Source organism: Penicillium chermesinum (genome assembly GCF_028974085.1).
Source record: "Penicillium chermesinum strain IBT 19713 chromosome Unknown utg000006l:1.0-2335141.0:1.0-2336784.0, whole genome shotgun sequence".
NCBI lineage: Eukaryota > Fungi > Ascomycota > Eurotiomycetes > Eurotiales > Aspergillaceae > Penicillium > Penicillium chermesinum.
The window spans coordinates 907,990-929,179 of NW_026695316.1; the positions used below are offsets into that span (position 1 = coordinate 907,990).

The following is a 21,190-nucleotide window of genomic DNA, read 5'->3' on the forward strand; positions in this document are numbered from 1 at the left end:
TACTCCACCCTCGAAGTTCTATGGTAGCCCCTGCGAGGGAACGAGAAACCCGGAAACCCAAGACAGACCGAAAGACGATATTACAAGAAGGCAGTGCCATACAACCGCGAGGTAACGGATGCACTCTGCACAGACGCAGATAGAACAACAATCGAGAAATTCATCACCAATGAGATTACTAGATAGCGCGAAGAGCTTAGCCATAGACGCCCTTCCCAAGTATACAGATATGGTATTCACCGATGGACGAAACCAACTGCACACGGACTTTTGCTCCCTACTGTATGGAGGGACTGGGCGCAATCCTGAGTTTGAATTGAAAAGGCCTTGTGGTGCATAGGGCTTCACCTACCCCATCAAATACTGATGTATATTCATGGTTACATATCCTACACCACCGATCCTTATTGAATCATACTGAAATTCAAAATACTGGATAATCAGGTTTATATACAGAGTTATCTTGCTTAATATCTCGGTATAATAACCCTGGTTCGCATATAATTTATCCATCCTTCTTCCCATATATATTAATCTTCGTCTGGTCTAACACATCCCATACAGCATCTAAAAGCCGGTGAAGGAATATACATAGCAAGCTAAACCAATCTTGGATTTTTTTTCTATGGCGCTAAAGCATCGACCTGCAGGGATCGTGCACACCGCTTGCAGGTACATTTTGCATTGAATGCTAGGGCAGCCATATCAAATAGCTTCTTTGTTATAGAAAGCTACAACGTCGAGCTCCATAACCTCAAATATAAAGACTGTTCCACTGGGCCAATATACCGAGTACACCCCTTATCTATAGAATCCGTGTACAAAAAAAAACCTAGAAGCCCCAGCGGTGAAAAGGGCGGTGACCCCAGCTTGTTCAACGGTTGAGATGCCACGCTCCACTTTCCCACCGACTTATTGTTTGAACTATTCTCTTCCCAGTCATCTCAAGCTAACTCTTTGCCCAAAACCCTCCGTCTTTTACAATTCACTGTACCGAAAATCCCACCCGCCTTTTGCCTTACCCGGCCAACCCCTTGAACCCGGCCCCCGCGATCGAGATCGCGACTGGTGTCGCAAGCCCCGACGATGGGCACGTCATAACCACATCCACTCAGGTGTAAGCAACAAAGTCGCACATTTCGCAAAGGCTGGAACAGCCCGCAGAGCAGGCCATGGCAGGCTCAAGGACCTTTCGGTCCAGGAGACAGCTTGCTGCTGCTATCTTTGCACTCGCTGGCTGCGTGGCCGGGCAGCAGACTGCACCAGAATCACTGGCTCAGCCTGCTCGTGGGACAGTGCCAGAGACATGTCCAGCGAAAAGTATCTGGGTGATAGAAGCGGAAATATTCCAGTATCCTGTATGTCTGGATATTAGGCTACATCCGAGCGCAGGCTTTCGGCCTGTAGGCGCCCCAGCTGGCCCTGGCGGGTGGAGTAGCTCGTTTGGAGGAGATTCGGCGGCCTCTTCGGTGGCGGCCGTGGACGCGGCGACAAAGAAAGCCTCGGAGGAAGAGCAGGAGCAGGATACGGACTCACTGCTGGATAGCGAGAGTTTTCTCTCTTTCGAGGATTGGAAGAAGCAGAATTTGGCTAAGGTTGGCCAATCTGCGGAGAATGTCGGAGGCAGCAGACGCGCGGCTGCAGCTGGGAAGGAGGGCCGGCAGCAGCCTGGGATCCAGAATGCATTGGATTCGCTGGGTGATGACGCGGAAATTGAACTGGATTTCGGGGGGTTTGGTGGAGAGACTCCTGAGGCTAGTCCTGCGGCCTGGGCATCGCCGATCTCCGCGCAGTATTCGGGTAGCTTGGATGAAGATGTGAATGCGGGCGGTGATGTCCAGGTTGGCCGCGCGCAGTCTGATGTTTCGCGGCGCAAGGATGCGGGAACTACGTGCAAAGAACGATTTAATTACGCATCCTTTGATTGCGCGGCTACTGTCCTCAAGACAAATCCTGAGTGTACCGGCTCGTCTGCCGTCTTGGTGGAGCATAAGGATAGCTATATGCTGAACGAGTGTCGAGCAGACAACAAGTTCTTGATTCTAGAGCTCTGTGATGACATACTTGTTGACACCGTGGTTCTGGCGAATTATGAGTTCTTCAGCTCCATCTTCCATACATTTCGGGTCAGTGTCTCGGATAGGTACCCAGCGAAACCGGACCAGTGGAAAGAGCTGGGCGTCTACCAGGCTCGAAATACCCGCGAGGTTCAAGCATTTGCTGTGGAAAACTCCCTTATCTGGGCGCGTTATCTTCGCATCGAGTTCCTGACACATTACGGCACTGAATTCTACTGCCCGCTCAGTCTCATTCGTGTTCACGGTACAACAATGTTGGAGGAATACAAGCACGACGAAAGCGCTAGCCAGGCCGACAGTGAAATCGAAGAGCCCGTTGCGGCCCCGGAGGTCCCTCAAATTTCCGAGTCGGTAGGCGAGCCAGCGGAGACTTTGGCTGAAGAAAGCACCGACCTGGGGGCTCCTGCTGTATGTGCGAAGCCACTCAGCCAAATTGAAGTCTTTTTCCACAAAACAGAGTCCGAGTTCCTTGATATATGTGATCCTCAAGACCAACCGGCAATAGAAACTAAAACAGAACACCCAGAGGCTGTGGCTCAATCAAATCCCGAGATCCAAGCCAACGCAACCAGTATAACTGGTGACCAGATCCCAGCAACACAACCAGGCTCGATTTCACAATCCAAACTTACGGATGAAGTCCGCAGACAAGGGGATTCTTCTAAGCCGCTAGTCGCAGCACCTGATACATCAGAAGCGGCAACAGAGCCAAATCATCAAAACTCTTCTGTCGAAAGCACAGGAAAGTCAACCACCAAACCGAAAGAAGAGCAGCCAAGTGCGCCCCCAGAGACGATCAGAGCTACATCTACCCAGCCGCCATCTTCGAACCCTACTACACAGGAGTCGTTCTTCAAATCAGTGCATAAGCGACTGCAAATGCTGGAGTCGAACTCCACGCTTTCCCTTCTCTATATCGAGGAACAATCTCGAATCCTGCGAGATGCGTTCAACAAGGTTGAGAAGCGCCAGCTGGCCAAGACCTCGACATTCCTGGAGAATCTCAATGTGACTGTTCTCAATGAGCTGAAAGAGTTCCGAGAGCAGTATGATCACGTCTGGAAGTCAGTCGCCTTTGAATTCGAACATCGGATGCGATATCACGAAGAAGTCCAGTCGCTCAGTGCTCAGCTAGGTATTCTGGCCGATGAGATTGTCTTCCAAAAACGGGTGACTGTCATCCAAAGTATCATGGTCTTGTGTTGTTTTGCGTTCGTGCTCTTCTCAAGGGGTTCTGTCAGCAATTACATGGAGTTCCCGCGTGTCCAGAGAATGGTTGCCCGCTCTTATAGTCTACGCCCTGGATCACCTATCTACAGTCCTACTTCTCCGTCTGGGAGCCCTGGGTCCACGCGACCTACATCTTCTCGTCGCGAGGATATGGGGCACAGGCGAAACCTGTCGGATAGTTCGTCGCCAGATGAAGCAGCCAGTCCTGGACCAGCATATGTCCCACCAACACCTACCTCTGAAGTCTCTAGAGAGTTAGGCGACCTGAAGGTCGACGTACCACGGTCGCCCGATTCAATTTCTGAACCTACCCCCGGCACGCCACACCTGCGCTCGCACAGCACACCTCCTGTTCTGACCGGTCACATATCTGACTTGGATAGACAGGAGGAGGCTGAGACATATTCGCCCGACTCGGACGTTTCAATATCAATCCGGTCAGATGAGTCAACGCGTCTTTCATGAGACCCACCTGGACTCGATCCTTGAGAATCCCCCAAGTCTCCAAAACCATGGAATCTATGGGCTGGTTCCCTTCCTACTTGGTTTCCCTCCCCCTTCAATTTTGCATCGGTACCTGTACCATAGCGTTCGTCTTTACTGCGTCTGTATCGTTTGGTGCTATTTTTCATCTTATTTTCTTATATACTTCGGCTTCATTTGGCGTTTGGTTGCATGGGACTTGTACCTCCATCAAGTGTATGGCACCCGACGACGATCTCCGTGACAAGGACTGTACGATGCATGCTCGGTTAATTAATACCCTTGAATAATACAGACTCAATTTCCACAATCAAGTTTAGTATACCTTGTCCGCAGTAGTCCATCAATAAACAGTAGCAAGAATGGCCCCACACCCCGTCATAGTCACCGTCGTTGAAGGGCGTTGCCTGGCCAACAATCAAACAGCATTTTCTTCGCCCACCTGCACCGACAACACGTTCTTCTCTCTTATCATCGATCTGAATTTCTCCAGACTCCCTCTGATCTCTACTCTTTCATCCGAACTATCTGATTCCACCGCAATCTCTCCCATCCTCCTCTACCCCTTCCACAGCACACAGTATGGACGCCACACAAGTGCAGCCTCTGGCCGACCGCTCCACCAACACACACCTCGCCAATGCGAACGTCGACAAGTCAGACCTCAAGGCTGCCGACCTCTCCTCCATGGAGAACCACCGCCAGATGCTTCAAGGCAAGCTCGAGAGCGAAGAGAAGTGAGTACCCACCGATCTGTTCTCGATGTGGGAGCGAAGTCAGCGACCCAATGCTAATATTATCGCCTGCAGACAGCCCACTTCCTACGTTTCTCCGTCGGACGATATCATGAGCCCCTGCACCAAGAAGCTGAGTGACATCAAGGGCAAGCGCTTCAAGAAGTATGTTCTTTACCCGTGACCGCGGCTTACAAATCTGGTCTGACACGGGCTATTCTCTACTTTAGTGCCGGCAAGCCCCAGTCACTCTTCGCAAAGCTAGGCAAGAAGAGCTATGAGCAGTCATCAGCCGAACAGGCTCAAACCACAGAATAGATCGGATTGCCCAGTGTGCTATTCTGTGGCCTTGCATGTCTGGCCCCCTTTGTTTTGAACGGCCGTGCACGGTTGTTTGGGCTGTTGGGCCGAGCCCTCGGTTCCTGCGATCCCTTGCCCTTGGTTACCCTGGTTTCTGGTCTGCGCTGGTCGTGTTTCAGAGATCCTTTCTAAGGGCGCTGGGCTAGGTCTTTGCGCAGGTTGATGCCTTTATTATTTTTTTTTTCCTTTTGTGATGACCCGCGATGCCTGTGTCTTGTGTGTAATATCCTTGTCTTTTTTTTTGGTCTGCTTGGGTTAGAGGTGCTGGGTTGGTTCTGTTTGGTAATTGCTCTTGATAGGGATCTGAAATAAAGCAATTGCATAGTTGTCAATACTGCAACTGTCATCTCAACTTGAATGGCTACTGGAACCTTGGAGCTATCCTACTGCATTTATACGACTTCGCGAAGTAAGTTTCCTTCAGCGCTTTGCAGATTGCCGTGAAGTCTGCTCCTAGTGTCTTTCTCCTCCGAGGGACTAGCTTTCTGCAGACACAGTCTCTTATAGAGCATTAGGAGATTGCTGCAATGATCTGATGTTCTCGAACTCGAAGGTCCTCTATAGATCGGTAATTCTGGCCGAGGTACTGGCCCGGCTATTCACCCACGAAGGACCCTCCATGTGCGGAACCAAAAATTCCAGTACGTAGCTTACCAGCAAATCTACGGCTACATATGTATAGAAAGTCGTTTCTCCATTGGTCGAACAGCCCACAAATTCCCAATGGCCTGACCCAGATACCCCCCCCCGTGGTGCCATAGACCGCTGGGCCGAGGCAAAACCGACTACGCTCGGCTTTCCCCGCTACTCCGCAGGTTCAGCCCCCCCCAACTTATAATTTACGGTCCCCCGTTCTCTTGTCCTTCCCCAGCCTGCCCAACATGTCTGCTTCATCTCGTATCCCTGTTATTGCTCAGCCCTTTGTCAGCGATCGAGCTAAGAAGACCCTCGACTTAGTACGTACTCGCCCCGCCTTTCAATGGACTTGCCCGTGGGATAAGCTATTGCTTGCTTACGCAGCCTGCATGAGGTCGCGTAAACCTGTCACCGTTGCTTGCTAACATTGTCTTTGTCCTAGATCGAGGAGTTCGTCGAGAAGGAATGTATCCCTGCTGAGGGCGTTTTCTCCGCTCAACTTGGTGAGGGTGAGAAGCGATGGAAGACCAACCCACCGGTCGTGGAGAGTCTGAAGGAGAAGGCCAAGAAGCTAGGGCTATGGAACTTGTTCCTGGCCAAGGCCCATTACAGTCAAGGTGCTGGCTTTACAAACCTAGAGTACGGCCTGATGGCCGAGATCCTTGGGAAGAGCAAGCTTGGCCCAGAGGTATGATTCAAGCCCTCCTTATACGACAGTCTAGATCGGAAGCTCTAACATCCTCTGTCTTCTATAGGCAACCAACACTGCGGCCCCCGATACCGGTAACATGGAAGTCCTGGCCAAGTATGGCAATGATGCCCAGCAGCGCGAATGGCTCACCCCTCTGCTTGAGGGCAAGATCCGGTCTGCATTCCTAATGACCGAGCCCGATATTGCCTCCAGCGATGCTACGAATATCGCGCTGAGCATTCGCCGTGAAGGCAACGAATATGTCCTGAACGGATCCGTATGTAACCACCTTCCTCCATTCCACAACTCTCCACCGAAAGCTAACAAATCCCAGAAATGGTGGGCCTCCGGCGCTGGCGATCCCCGCTGCAGCATCTACATCGTCATGGGCAAGACCGACCCCACAAACAGTGACCCCTACAAGCAGCAGTCCGTGGTGCTCGTCCCCGCCGGCCTCCCTGGCATCACCGTGCACCGCATGATGCATGTCTACGGGTACGACGACGCCCCGCACGGCCACGGCCACATCAGCTTCAAGAACGTGCGGGTCCCGGTCGCAAACATCGTGCTCGGCGAAGGCCGCGGCTTTGAGATCATCCAGGGCCGACTCGGCCCCGGCCGCATCCACCACTGCATGCGCAGCATCGGCGCCGCCGAGAAGGCTCTGGAGTGGCTGATCGCGCGCATCAACGACGAGAACAAGAAGACCTTCGGCCAGCCGCTCGCCTCGCACGGCGTGATCCTCGAGTGGATCGCAAAGAGCCGCATCGAGGTCGATGCCGCGCGCTTGGTGGTCCTGAACGCTGCGATCAAGATCGACCAGGGCGATGCCCGCGCTGCGCTGCGCGAGATCGCGGAGGCGAAGGTGCTCGTTCCGCAGACGGTGCTGACCATTATTGACCGTGCGGTGCAGGCCTATGGGGCTGCGGGTGTTTGCCAGGATACGCCACTGGCGTATTTGTGGGCGGGCATCCGGACGTTGCGCATTGCGGATGGGCCGGACGAGGTGCATCTGCAGCAGCTGGGACGTAGGGAGAATAAGTCACGTAAGGATGCTGTGGCTGCGAAGCTGAAGTTCCAGATTGAGGAGACGGATCGCTTGCTTACTGCCGCGGGTTTCAAGGCTAAGGCCCATTTGTAAAAGGGGGAGGAAAAAAACAAAGTAGTTATGACTAGGGTCATATATTGATCTAGGTGGAATCACTTCAGAATGAAACCACGACTCGAATATGATGCTTCAAATGAGGCTATGATCTACCAGTAGAGTATAGGAGATTGTAGACTTAAAAAGCTGGGGACCGCTCTGTTCCCGACGGACGAGAGTACCTTAATACACCACCCGCGCAAAAGATCGGAAGAGGACTGGGCTTATTTTAAAGAGTGTATTAATGCTATATAGGATATGTTAGACTAGATAAAGATTAATATATTCATATTAAGTACAGGAAGAAGGATAGATAGATTCCATACAAACTAAGATTATTATACAAAATATTAAACAAGATAACTCTGTATATAAACCTGATTATTCAGTATTTTGAATTTTAGTATGATCTAATAAGGATCGGTGGTGTAGGATATGCGACCATGAATATACATCAGTATTTGATGGGGTGGGTGAAGCGCTATGCACACAGACTTTTGCCTCCTATTTGTACACACTAGACCTCAAACGCGAATGGAAAAAGTCAAGGGACATGAGGGGTTACTCAGATTGGATACTACTTTAATATTTCTCGAAAAAGGATATTTACCACGGAAAGTGATCGATTTTCGCTTCAAAGGATCCAGATAGCTAGTTACAGTACATCATCGGGTCCAATGGAGGAAACGGCCATGTTTATTCAACCAGTAGCAGTGGAAGCAAGAACGTAGTTGCTCCCAGGCCATCATCCAATCCACCGTCAACCTGCCTTTTCAACTTCAGTAGCTTTTGTCCATAATGCATAGAAAAAAGAAATAAAAATAAAAGGAAATCCTCCCTCGACATGTGGAAATCATACCCCCACCTTCTAATCATTTTGGTGCATGATGTCCCTGCTGACACTCTGCTGCCCATGGCCAGATATTGTACAGAAGGTAAGAGAAAGGAACAGAAAAGTAAGAATGGCCACGGGACAGTGTTGCAATATCAGGGGAAGAGATATCCACAACAGGTTGAAGGTAGCACGGGACACCAGCAAACAAGCCAAAAGAAGAAGACAAGCAGAAAAGCAAGAAGCAGGATCATTAATTTATCGTTGGTAAGGTTTTTTTTGAACTTTTTCCCAACAGAAAGAGATATTGCACTGTGGACGAAAAGGGCGCCGATTATAAAAGGACAAGCTGGGAAGTGGTGAATGAATGACCACAACATATGCTATAGGTGAAGATCATGCCACCCACCCACGAGGTCGAGGTCATCGTCGATCGTGGTATCGTACGAGGGCTTGGCTGGAGACAGCTTGGGAACCTCCTCATCATGGCGGCGCCAGTCTTTCTCGAGGAACAGGCGGCGACGGCGATCGGACTGGGGGGGACTCGCGCTGCGGCTGCTTGGAGCGATATCCATGGTCAAAGCCGGAAGACCCAAGTCCCCAATCACGTCGCCAATTGTTGGCAGTGCGCTGGGGACTGAAGAGATCACGGGTCTTGAACTTGCGGCGCTTATCCCCAAGATCGGCCCATTTATCGATATTGGACTTCTTCGGCGAAAGCTGGTGGATCGGACGAGGGGTGCTGCTGGAAGTACCGGTATCCCCGGTATCGCTGTCTACTTCCAGAGAGTGAACTTTGGCGGTGTGGGGGGCGGTGGCATGAGTGACCGGAGTAATGGAGCGGTCGGTGGGAGAAGCGGAGGCCTGCTCGCGCAATCCCAATGGGGTAACGTCCTGGCTCTCTTGGCTCCAGCTACGAGAGTTCTGCTCACGGCGTTGCTGGAAGGCAAGGTCCTCGTTCTCAGATTCCTCCTCATCCCAAAGATCACTCCAGCTCTTGGAAATTTGATCAGTCGTATTCTTGCCAAAGACCATCGACAAAGATGGAAGAGGCTTGTGGGCGTGACTTGGAAGGGATCCAGTGATGGGGACAGGGTCGGATCGAGGAAGCATCGGACGCTGGCGGGGAAGGTGAAGCGATTTCAGAGATTCGCTCATGGCTGAGTCCACCAGAGATGCCATCGAGGGAGCATTCTGGGTCGAAAACCACGAGGTTGCACCGGCTTCGGAGGCAGGGAATAGATCCTCCGTATAGCTCTCATTGTCGGGGATGATAGAAAGCTGTCGCATGGCCAAGGGCGGGCTGGTCTGAAGAGCCTTGGCCCATGGGAAGGAGTCGCTGTTGTTGACGTGAGGGCTCTGGATGGACGGAGTACGCAGAGGCTCACGGTTGGCAGTGGCGGTAACAACCTCGTTATCCTCGACACAGAAATCATCCAGGGTCTCATCATCAGTGGTAAACGAAATAGCCCGCATGATAGAATCGCGAACACAGGCAAGAGAACGCTTCTTGGGATCGAAAGCCAAAGCATGAGTCAGAATTTCGAAAGTGTCTTGAGACATGTTGGGGAATATATCGAACAGCGACTGGCGGTCACGAACGAAGTCGCTGAACAGCTTATCGGATTCGGTGGGCGATACGAATGGGTTACGGGCAAACAAGATGTTCAACAGACAGATACCCACAGACCAAATATCGGCCTTTGCAGGCGAATAGCCTGTGGTGCCTGGTTCATACTGTTCAGGGGCCATGTACCGATCACTCCCAACACAGGCCTCATAGCACCAGGACTCACGCGTCGCGAGGCCAAAATCACCCAGTTTCATAGAGCCATCTTGAGTGAGGAAGATGTTCTCTGGCTTGATATCGCGGTGATAAAGGCCCTTTGAGTGGATAAAGTCCAACGCGTCAACTAACTGAAGCATAAACTCGCGTACGTGTTCAGTTTCCAGAGGCCCTCTGTTAACACGAATGGCTTCATAGAGGTCACCATTGGCACAGAACTCCAGAACCAAGAACATATGCGCATCAGTCTCAAAGTGATGAATCAAATTAACCAGGTTGGGATGTCGACCGAAACGCTTGTGACACTCAAGCTCTTCAAACCTGCCGTCACATGTAGGGGCGTTTGACGCGTCAGGCGAGATCTTAGTTAAGCACTTGATCGCGACGTCTTCGTTCGTTTCAAGATCTTTCGCGAGGAACACCTGTCCGAAAGAACCTTGATTGAGGGGTCGAATAGTTTCGAAACGGCCATCTAGGATCCGACCCTCAACGAATTCACCTCGTAGACACTCCATGGTTGACAGGGTGATTTTGCTGTGAACGGGATGGTCTCAAAAAGTTTGATGCTGGGAAAGGATGCAACGACGCGTCGATATAAGGAGGACGTAGATAAATAGCTTCGAATCACACTGAAGCCTTGAGCTGGATCTCCCCAAAGAACAAAAAAAGAGAGAAAAAAATTCACGCCACTAAAAACAGCAACCAGGCTAGTGGAAGGATTAAAGTGCAAGAAGTGAAGAATGGCGAAGCCTAATCGTCCAAGGTTGATAGGCAAAAAAAAGACCCCGACAATGAGGCAGAGATATCCGAGGAATGAAGAAAGAGGTCGTAAAAATATATCAAGACGACAAGGTGATTGACAAGGGAAAAATGGAAATGGTAGTCGGCGCAACGGCGCAGCTGATGGACCCAGAGAAGGGGTATGGACGCTCAAGGAAAAATGGTAAAGACCGTTATGTGCTCATTTGTATATCGTTTTCGTTGTAATTGGGAGGCAGGGTGCCTTGGGAAGGAATGTGAAGATGTTCAAGTATGAAAGTCGTCGGTCGGGACGGATGACGAATTCCAAGTTGAGTCGAAAGTTGAGGTGAGATAGCGCTGCGTAATATCGTGATATAAATTGGAAAGGCGACAAGGAAAGGGTAGAATAAACAAGAAGCCCGTGAACACCAGGTTCAAGAGTTGAAGGCCGTGACTCAGTATAGAAGTTGCGATTAATGAGTCATATCAGGTTCAATTGGCAGGAAGTGATTTCGAAGCTGGATTTTCGACTCGCAAGGAGAGCAAGCCGAGCTTGAAAGAGGTTCTCGTGGATGAGAGCCCCGGACCAAAGGGCAGAAGTTTGGAGACAAATGGGATCCTGGATGAACACCTTCAAATCCAAGAATAGGAAGCGTCAGTGTGCTCGAGACCAGGTCCCCAAAATTCCAAACTCCAGATCACAAGGTGTCACCAGGCAAATGAAAAAGAAGGTATCCGAAGGCTCGTCTTGGCTATTCAGAGATGAATACCAAGACGGGACGGATATGAGTCAGGAGCTGTAGTAGCCGAGGCACCCAGATATTCTCTGAGAGGCGGGACGGAAACAACAGTGTGGGATTGCTAGGGCTTGTCGGTGCAAGAGGAACAAGGGGAAACCGACGGTAGCAAGTAGTAACGTCGACGGCAACTGGGAATCGATAGGAAGCGGATGTCGCGGCGTACTAATTGGCAGCGAAGAGAAGTAGAGAGGTGGGAAGAAGAGGGAGAGGCGAGGCGAGCGAAGAGAGATGAGGAGGTCGGAAGGTGATGAAAGAGTAACGCGAAAGAGAAGGGGAAGGAACGATGGAAGGGAGATATGGATGAGTTGTAGGAGTTGGGGCAGGGGGGGAGGTACAGGAGTCACAGAGATGATCGTTGTTAGTCACGCAACTGCTGCCCGTTACAGTACAAGCTGTACTGACCCATGTGGGGATCCCTGGTAAATTGAGGTCGGCGAGCCAATGCCCGTCGATCACCACGGTACAGTCTGGTACAGGCTTGGTTACGAGGACGGTACTAAAACATGTCACGAAACGTTCCCTCGTGCGATCAGCGGGTGTCGTTCTCCACGGCTGCCGGCGTGGAAGGCAACGACTTCCGTTCCCGTGCAAGTTCCATACCGAAACATGTAATGACGTGACGACACCCAATCTTATCGAGTGTGATAAACCGCTGATAAAGTACGGTACTGCAGCGACCACGAGTACAGTAATCTTCCTGAATCTTCCAGACACTCCATCCATTCCATTGCCCTTGAGTCAAGGAATCCGAGGACCAAACTGACACCCGGCTAAAACTACCACGATCTTTGCAACATCTTCGATCTATACTCAAATTCCACCATCGCAATGCTATCATCTAGTGTTAATGCTATACCACTAGTCCGTGCTGTATACTACGGCGTTCTCCTGTAGATCTGCAGAAGCCCGAGCGTACATACGGGACCCAATTTGGCTCAACTAGCTCCCAGGGTTCTACTTTCGTAAACACAAAAAAGGGAGGGGGGAAAGCAGCCATCTCCAAGTCTGGGACCTGCAGTCCAGAATGGTCTCTCAGACCAAGTCAAAACGCAACCCAGTCAGAAGAATGGGGGACTTAGCTCACAGGGACCAAGGCTGTGTTTCGACTCGCGGCCGAGGGCGGATCAAGGTGGCGCGCTAGACTCCATCCGTCGCAATGTGCAGCGGAGTCTGGGGCAACCGCGAATCACAGCAGCTGCATGCTGCACTATTTCCAGCTTGCATGACGCCATGGATTGCGATGGGGATTGGGATGGCGTGATGGAACCGTCATTGGGCGAGCCAATGTTGGTCGTTAGTGCCTGCTGGTTTACTACTGCAGGCCCGGAGTCTCTTTGCCGGACCATGCATCATACATGGCTCAGGGAGCGGGTCGAGAGGTCGAGAGGCCCAGCGAGGGCCCCTTCGCCAGGTACCTGATGTACCTCACTGCCTAACAATGTACGCAAAGCTACCCCAGGGCCCGTACTGGGTACCTTATGCAATGTCAATTATACTTCTTCCGCGATACGTCCCAGGGGCCCGTTGCTTCCGAGGCTAGGTTTCTGGCCCCCCTATGATATCCTCTACTCGAGTCTAGTCCCCCTCTTCCATGCAGCTCTCTACGCGCCCGACCTTTGGGCCTTGGGACACCTCGACGTGTAAACTCGACGATCTGCGTGCTCTCCCACGCCCCAGCCCCACGTCCACGTCCACGTCGACGTGCACGTTTGAAACGCATTTTGGCGCGCGGCATTTACGGGACACTTAGTGTTCCAAATTGGGAGGGGGGGATGACTTGGAAAGATCTTTTGCGGGGGGAAGGGTCAGGGGGGTCATGCTGATCCTCGATCCGGTGGAGCGCCCTTGCGCCCAAAAGTAACACCTAATCAGGGGTGGAGTTTGGACCGGCTCACTCAGACTAGGATCACAAGTTATTCCAGGGCAAATTTCTAAAAGAAAAAGACTAGGGCAATGCAAAAGGGTCTTAGACACTTCACCCACGCAGGCGGGTTTCTGTCCCGAATCCAGCGGTGAGGGTGGCTGAGACTGACCGCCTCCTGCAAAGGACAAACCTTGCAGCGGCCAGTGGTGACATTGTTTATGACGTGGTTTCACATCACGCGATGGATTTCTTCATGGTGTTGTGATGTTGCAATTCGAAATTCTTTTGTTGGTTGACGGTCTGGGACTTTCTTATTGTATACAATACCGTAGATGAAGGTATACGCTATATGTTGGCAGGGAGAAACAGATGCATGGCTTCGTATCTCCCCTCCAACTCATGGGTGACCGTTGACTCTCTCTCCTTCGCTACACGTGTTGGAACTCGTCATGTTCAGACCAGCATCCAATGTGCGGCCTGCAGGAGGACCAGCGAAGACCTGGACACACCTGATCCCTATGCGCCGAGAAATGCTGGAGCTCGCGACTGGCAGTGATACACTCCCGTCCTCCCAGTCCCAAGGTTTCTTAAATTCTCTTAACCCATATTTCTTGTGTTGATCACTCGAGATAGTAAACATGGTACGAAACTCGGACCTCTTTGGTCCATGCTAGCCTTATCGGTTAGGGTTCAACCTTCCTGTTATCTACGGTACTCCAAGAACTCTCAGTCTACAGTGTACCAAGGTTGGAGTAACGACTCCGATAAGCCGCTATTGCCAGATAGGCCGAAGATAGGGGGCGTGGCCCTGATCGCCCTTCCTCATTTTCCCTATATTCCGTTTCTCATTTTCGTGCCTCTTACCCCGCACGGATCGTCATTCCGACCTCATCATCGGTCGAGGTTGACAGTCGATCGAGGGGGGAAGAGGGTGCGCGTACGTACGTATAACGGAAGTCTGTTTAGCCCCCGAAGCGCCCATCCGCATCAGATTGTTTGGGGGCCATGCTGATTGGCATAAGAACGTAGCTTGACATAGGATGACCGCACTAGTCAGATCGTTAATGCTGGCTAAGATAAAAGGTGATATCACCTTTATCAGCATCAAATTCTCCGCGCCCCCTGTCATGTCTCGATACAAGGGAAGGTGGGCCATTGGTCAATCTCCTCCGTAACCAGTCCTAGATGGACCAACTACATAGACAATGACTATCGGAGAACATACATCAGCATCATAGCAGATCCGGCTGGACCCGCCGACTGGGATAGACTTCCCCGGATTCTGGTCCGAACGACAAATGGGGACCAACTGCGCGGCTTGCAGCCTGGGCAACTCATGGAACTCGGTGCAAGATTTGGGATTTGGCATATTTCTAACTTTCATGAAAGAAAGCGGCTTGGCACTATTGGATGCCCTCCCACCCAATTAGCATCTCGCTTTGGCTGGCAATGACCCTACCAGGGCTGAATGCGTGCCCCCATTCTTGCGTTGCCGGGGTCTGACTTCTGTTGGCGCCAATCTATTGCCTAGTTGAACATCGTCGGTAAATGTTGTCCCTCGATACTCCGTCTTCCAAGCACGTCAAGACGTCCTCCATAGCCTTCTCCAAAGAAGCCCCCCAACCCCCCCTGGGAGAGGTCAAATTGGCCCCGCCTATCGTGCATGTTGCAGAATGTTGGGAATCAGGCTGAGACAAATCAGCGGCCCTGACCTTCATTCTCCCATCGACGGTGTGAAAAAATAGAAGTGAGACAGCAAGGGAAAGAAAAAAAAAATGATGATCGAGGAACTGCAGGTGAGGGCAGGGAGCGCCCTGGCGGGGTCCTCCGAAGTTTGCTTGCATGTTTCTTTGTGCTGCAGTGGGCGATCCGCAGGGTACAGCGTCAAATGCAAGTCGGTTGTACGCTGTATGCCATGAGCCCAGCTTCTCGTAGGGCCAGTATTCTCCGCCGTAACACGGCCCTACGGAAATGCAGCCTGGATGGGAATCTGCATCAGAAGTGCAGGGGCCGTTGCCTGAGGCATAGTAAATCTGATAGGTCCCGTCGAGGTGGGTGCAGCTTGAAGGTGCCCCAGTTACAGCGCAGACACCAGATACTCATAGTGTAAGTTCCGCTATGTCTTTCTTTATTGAGGTGCCAATATATAACTTGAAGCTCAATTCAATTGAAAATCACAAGGCTGGAGCTGTATCCCGGGTAGAGTGGCAGTTAGCTCATGCTGCTAGTATATATATATACCCGTCCGCAGCGTTTACAGATATACATCGACCCCCAAAATCATAATACTCGTCATATATTGTAGGAGAGACAATAAGAAATATTCAGACCGTTCCAAGGTTCCACGGTTGTCTCAGCCCAATTTATGCATAAACTTTTATCAATTTCCACCTGAAGTTGAGGAATTGCCCAAGTGGTGATGACCCTGGGGCTATCAGTGCTCCCGGGTGAGTTCCACACGTAACCCATTCAATCGGTCGTTTGTACATCTAACATCACCCATGCTTCAAGTTTGATTGATAGCCTGTAGTTTTCAGCATCTTCAGGGCTCTCATTAGCTTTCAAGCTGAAGGCGGACATGTTCCCGGTCACGATGTACGGCAGAGATATGAAAAGCCCTGTGAACAACTTAGTCTCTATGATCTCCGTGACATGACAATTTCACGGTTGGAGAGCGTACTAGTAGTATGGTATTCCATCCAACTGCCCCGGTGTAGATAAGATAGACATGATGCAATAACTTGCTCAACACTACCCCCAAAACGATACCCTCCATTGACTAGGACTAGAATAACCTCGACCTCGGCCGTAACCACAACCGCGCACCAAATGCATCTGCCTGCTAATGGAGGGCACCCCACATCACATCAGACAAGTGTCCTCACCCCAACAAACTCCAATCGCGGAAGCAAAAGATGAAAGTAAAGTCACGCGCCAGCTCCACCAAGCCTCGGCCATTACGAAGCGACACTAGAAATAGAAGCGCAGCAGCTTTCGATTGGCGCCGGTCCCACCGCTCCCTCCCCTTGGGCGAGAGTACGATAACTGGCGCCCCCCACCGATGTTTCGGGCGGCCCCTATAGAGCATCTCCGACCACGTAATATCGGAGCATCGTCGAAAGCTATCATGAAGTCATTGGAGTTGCAACCCCCCGTATGGTCCTTATGGGGATCTGTTTCTAAGTATAACGTGGTAAGACTACCAGTACGGTAACGGGAACACTTGGGACGAAGCTCCACCAGTCACCATCAGGATATGGACAAACGACAGCAAGCGCGGTCTTACAAAGGCCCAATTTTGAAGTTTGAAGTCCAGAATGACGTTGTCGGGGTGAAGCAATGTGGCAGGAGTATGTGGCAAATATTCCCGGTGCCGGACGCGGTTGTCCTCCCCTTCAGGTAATACCAGGGCAGCGGTATGAACGTATGATGTGCAGCACAACGTATGTCTGTGCTACATCTACAATCGCCTAGGAGAATGTAGCAGGATGCGGAATACGAAGGTCCGTCATCGCTTGAAAAAACCATCTTACCGTAACTAAGGTGGATTTGGGGCTGGACGATCCCCCGGCAAAATTGGCGATTGGCAGCTTGTTGTACAGGGTGCCCCCGTAGAGTGTTTGTTTAGCTGTTGTTATCCAGGTCGATGTATCACATCTTGCTTCCTTGCGTTTGCTACGCGACTTTCGGGGAAGCTATAACTAGTTAGCTCTGAGTCTATAGCTTAGGCCCTCAGGCCTCCACTAGACCGGTCTCGTAGAAAGTAAAGGAAATTCTAAGATTATCTCCGTTCATCCTCAACATTTCCAGAATATCTCGAGGATACATCATGGCTCGCTGAATATCGCGACTAGAGTCGCCTACCAAAGACCACCAGCCCCCAGATCCGGACAGACCAACTACCAGCCCAAGCTTTCCTCTCCAGTACGATGGCCTCGTCAAACAGCATGCAGTACCAGTTCTCAATCGAGATCTTCGGCCACGGCGAAGACCCAAACCACCGCTCGCACTGGGGCTTCGTAATCCACCGCCCACCAAACACCCACGGCGACCTCCTCCACGTCCGGCCGATCGACCTGAAGAGGCTATGGTACGAGTTTGAGCCTCAATACGGGACAGAGCTGAACGTCATGCAGGCATTAGGCCTGTGCAAGATCTCGACGCTGGACTCGGAGCAGAGGCGACAGGCAATTACGATTATCGGGGCTGAGCCGGCGCCTAGAGATGGTGTGCGCAGGTGCCAGGATTGGGTGTTCAGTACTTTGATTGCACTCGAGGTTGAGGAGTTGGTTCCGCCTGGGGCGTCGGAGTTCTGGAAGGGGTTGATTGGAAAGACGGCGAGGGAGGTTCAAAGTGCTGTTGGGGGGAATTGGAGCCCTATATGAGAAGTAGACCTGAAGAACGGAACGGGAGGTGAAGATGATACCTGTGCGAAGCGGGGGCCGATTATGTAGGTTTATAGGGAGCTTGATTGGAGGGGATGAGGCTGAGATTGCAGGGCAGCTTGGAGGTATCTCGAAATGAATAGTAGACAGGATTTCCCAGGCCGTAACAAGCGGTATGAAGCCAATGAATAGAAATCCAGGTCTCACTACAAGCTCATCAATATGTACACAGGGTATATCAGGACGCAGACGGTGGATATCAATCCACTACAAGGCCCACTCGTCTTCCGTGTCAGTTGCTAAAATAAAGGGCTTGTCAATCTGCTTAATGGCGTGATCACCGCAAAGAATACTTGGGATACCGTTAGCTTCTGCCCAGAATCGTCGACATACATTGATGGTATGACTTACCAAGCCTCGGCAACTAACCCGTCCAGCTCCTTCACAATCTCTTCTCGGCGGGCGGATGGAAGATCCCCTTTGCTTAGGAGCGCCTGCAAGTCTCGAATATACTTCTTCTTTCCTCCAGCCCCCTCCAGCACCTCTTTACCCAGACAATCACTGTGGAAGGCATGCTGACACGGGAAGACAAAGAACTGGCGACTCAGCAGAGGAAGCGCACAGATCCAGCATTTCTCACCCGGTTCCACAATCGCATAGCGAGCATCTAGGCCGGCAATTTCATTGCGGATCTGGCCAGCTGTGAGCGCGGAATTATCCATTTCCTGGCGCAACTCGTCGATGCGTCGCGAGTAGTCCTCCAACGCGGCGCAGATTTCATCTTTGAAGTCATCGATGACCACGAAGTCAGGAAAGAAGGGAATAAGGTCTTCAATGCGCAGGAGCTCACAACGGCGCAGGAACTCCATCGCTTCTTTGATCCCCGTACCCGGCTGACGGATCTTTTTTTCCGCGACCAGAAGCCAGAGTTTCTTCCTGAGCTTGTCGTTGCCTTCGGGGCGATCTGCGACGATGGCGGCTAGTTCGATGTCATCATGTTCCAGAGCGAGTTCAACTGCCTGCTGGTACTGGCCCATGGCACTGTATATGTGGATGCATGATTGCACTCGGTCGTGTTGAATGCAGAGCCGAAGAGCAAAGTCTGCATCGTATGGAGGTGGAGAGGAGGGTTGAGATTGGAGATAGGTGAGAAGGCCTGCTTCAGATGTTGACGAGCTAGAGGCGTGGAGAGAGATGAGTGTGTTATGAACGGCTGCAGATGGGTTGGGGTGATTGACGATTATAAAGTTCAAGTAACGAACGGCTTGGTTCTGGTTCAAAGATACACTGGCCGTCTCGTTATAATTCAAGAGGGGCCGGGATGAGCTTCTCGGGATCAAGATTGGTTTGACGCATCAATATCTCAACCAAGCCTGTTGCAGCATGAGTCATCAGAACGCTGCTGTACTTGTAAAAGACTTCTGGCTCGGTTTGGCGCTGAAGGACATTCAAAGCTTCGGTCCACTTTTCTCGCTGGACCCAATATGACAGGACGTAATTGTAGTCATTGGTGGCTGTTGCAAAGAACAGAAGTTCAGCCTCGCGGCCGTGGCTGCTGATAATATCGTAAACAAGCTTTTTGTCAAGGTCGGCCTTGTACATGGTTACGAATTCCCGGAACTCATCCTGAATTGTACCAAGTTCACCCTTGATATCACCAGTTGTCGCGCCTTCAGCCAACTCTGCTTTAGTAGCGAGATTATCATCCAAGGAGTTGAGCTTTGACATGAACAGTTCGACGACCCAGCTGGTGACCATAAGCCGTTGCATGATAGAGGACTTTTTGTATGTCGATAACTGGGAAAGGAGGTATTTTCGTAGCGCATCGTACTCCTTGTTATCAATCATAGTCAAGCAGACTTCTTCGAATCCTTTGCTGCTCTTACCCCATACCTTTGCTGCCTCGAGAAAACGTCCCTCTTTGGCGAGGGAGTCGCCGGAGGCAGTCAAAACGGCGTCCCGTTGAGCATGGCCACGAGCATACCGAAGTGCTTCTTCGAATTTCTGCTCTCGGAGAAACACCTTCCAAACGTCCCGATCCTCATCATTTGCACTGACTTCGAAAATCTCATTGCTCGTGAAAATCCAGTAGGTGCCTTGTGTCACATCTGTTAAAAAGCCCAATGTGGGTTGCCTGGGTTCCATAACAGTCTGTTCATGAACGAATTCGCCATTCAACCGATTGACAGCAACTACTCGGCCTTCCACTAGCGCGAGGACATGCCATTGAGACAAGGTCATTGCAGTAATAGGGTCCTGGATCATTTTTCTCCCGCCACGAGCAGACTCGGTCGCAGGGAACTTCGATCGCGGGACCAACTTTGCATCTTCGAATGGTGTATCCGACGTGAGCTGGCCATGGTAGATTCCTTCCGAGCTAAGCCACGCGAAGTCCCTCTCCGAGGAACCTTCACTAGGGATAACTCTAACATTAGAAGGTGAGACAGCTAGCGATGATGGCGCAGTAGCAGATGGATTTGATGCCTCATGGACCGAGGGTGTCTCTCGCTGGAAAAGATCCGCATATATAGAACCCCCACCCTCTCTGCCCTGCCTGACAGGGCCGGCGTGACCGATAAAATGAAGCAACCTCCCGTATGTCGCCACAAGCACCCTCCTCTGGTCAGACCTAGAGGCGATTGGCTGTACACAGATGCCAGTAACAGGCGATGCGTCTGGTACTCTGTAGACTGCTGACACGAACTTCTCTTCCCGGCGATAGAATTCGGTGGAGGGCTCGATGTAGGTTTCGTAGATATTTCCATCTGTTGTACCTATGAGGATCTCACGCGTCGAGGCCGTTGGCATAGAAGGGTTCCAGGCAATGCTTTCGATAGAGACGCTTTTTAAGCGAGACAGGGCCTTAGGTTGTCGCGATTGGGTGTGAAGATAGTAGTTCTCTCCAAGGGTTGTACTGATAATCAAATGCGATGCGGAAGGGTCAAGAAACATTTTTCGGATCAGTCCAATCTCTGAGGACTTCTTGGGAAGCTCGATATCTGGGGTAAACAAACGTTAGGCTTCCGCTGAACCGATCGGCGCCGCAAGCAGAAGGCGGCGAGGGAACTCACCATCGATATCCTGAGGGGTATCTAAATCGATGCGGAGAATGCGATTCGTAGAGAGGGCCAGCACCAGAACATTATTGGCGACCTGCGCAGCTACAAAGTCGGCCGCGATGGGAAAATGAAGCGGCACCTGCTGCACATCGAAGATGGGCAAGGAGTCTGAAGGCTCCATGAGGTTTGTTGGAGCCACATAACGGCTGGATGGATCCAGCACTAGCGCCATGGCTTGCAAACAGCTATATCATGCCGCTTGTCCGACCGGCGCGGTGCTGAGAAGCTGAGTTGGTGTAGTTAGCTCGTTCGGGAGGTAGAGGAGCTGATGCAATGCGGAGGGCGGATGGCTTTAGCCTGAGGATTC

At 51.3% G+C, this 21,190-nt stretch overlaps 6 protein-coding genes across 6 annotated transcripts; 4 read left to right on the forward strand and 2 right to left on the reverse strand.

Annotated features, from left to right (window-relative positions):
* Positions 1–1,172: 1,172 nt before the first annotated feature.
* N7468_008132 (Sad1/UNC domain protein) lies at positions 1,173–3,773 on the forward strand (the record flags this gene model as incomplete). Its single annotated transcript, XM_058477428.1, has 1 exon — positions 1,173–3,773. The coding sequence occupies one exon, from the start codon at positions 1,173–1,175 to the stop codon at positions 3,771–3,773; it is 2,601 nt and encodes an 866-aa protein (XP_058327773.1).
* A 600-nt stretch (positions 3,774–4,373) lies between these two features.
* On the forward strand, positions 4,374–4,843 carry N7468_008133 (Spo12 family protein; the record flags this gene model as incomplete). Its single annotated transcript, XM_058477429.1, has 3 exons — positions 4,374–4,528; positions 4,601–4,690; positions 4,756–4,843. The coding sequence occupies 3 exons, from the start codon at positions 4,374–4,376 to the stop codon at positions 4,841–4,843; spliced, it is 333 nt and encodes a 110-aa protein (XP_058327774.1).
* A 923-nt stretch (positions 4,844–5,766) lies between these two features.
* Positions 5,767–7,353, forward strand: N7468_008134 (uncharacterized protein; the record flags this gene model as incomplete). The annotated part of the gene is made up of 4 exons (XM_058477430.1): positions 5,767–5,841; positions 5,964–6,209; positions 6,277–6,489; positions 6,547–7,353. 4 exons carry the CDS (start codon positions 5,767–5,769, stop codon positions 7,351–7,353), a joined length of 1,341 nt encoding a protein of 446 aa, XP_058327775.1.
* Positions 7,354–8,571: 1,218 nt separating this feature from the next.
* On the reverse strand, positions 8,572–10,489 carry N7468_008135 (putative serine/threonine protein kinase; the record flags this gene model as incomplete). Its single annotated transcript, XM_058477431.1, is given in 3 exon segments — positions 8,572–8,721; positions 8,797–8,825; positions 8,839–10,489. 3 exon segments carry the CDS (start codon positions 10,487–10,489, stop codon positions 8,572–8,574), a joined length of 1,830 nt encoding a protein of 609 aa, XP_058327776.1.
* A 6,819-nt stretch (positions 10,490–17,308) lies between these two features.
* On the forward strand, positions 17,309–17,764 carry N7468_008136 (uncharacterized protein; the record flags this gene model as incomplete). Its single annotated transcript, XM_058477432.1, has 1 exon — positions 17,309–17,764. One exon carries the CDS (start codon positions 17,309–17,311, stop codon positions 17,762–17,764), a length of 456 nt encoding a protein of 151 aa, XP_058327777.1.
* Positions 17,765–18,031: 267 nt separating this feature from the next.
* N7468_008137 (vacuolar protein sorting protein DigA) lies at positions 18,032–21,055 on the reverse strand (the record flags this gene model as incomplete). Its single annotated transcript, XM_058477433.1, has 4 exons — positions 18,032–18,116; positions 18,176–19,059; positions 19,133–20,763; positions 20,836–21,055. The coding sequence occupies 4 exons, from the start codon at positions 21,053–21,055 to the stop codon at positions 18,032–18,034; spliced, it is 2,820 nt and encodes a 939-aa protein (XP_058327778.1).
* Positions 21,056–21,190: the final 135 nt, after the last annotated feature.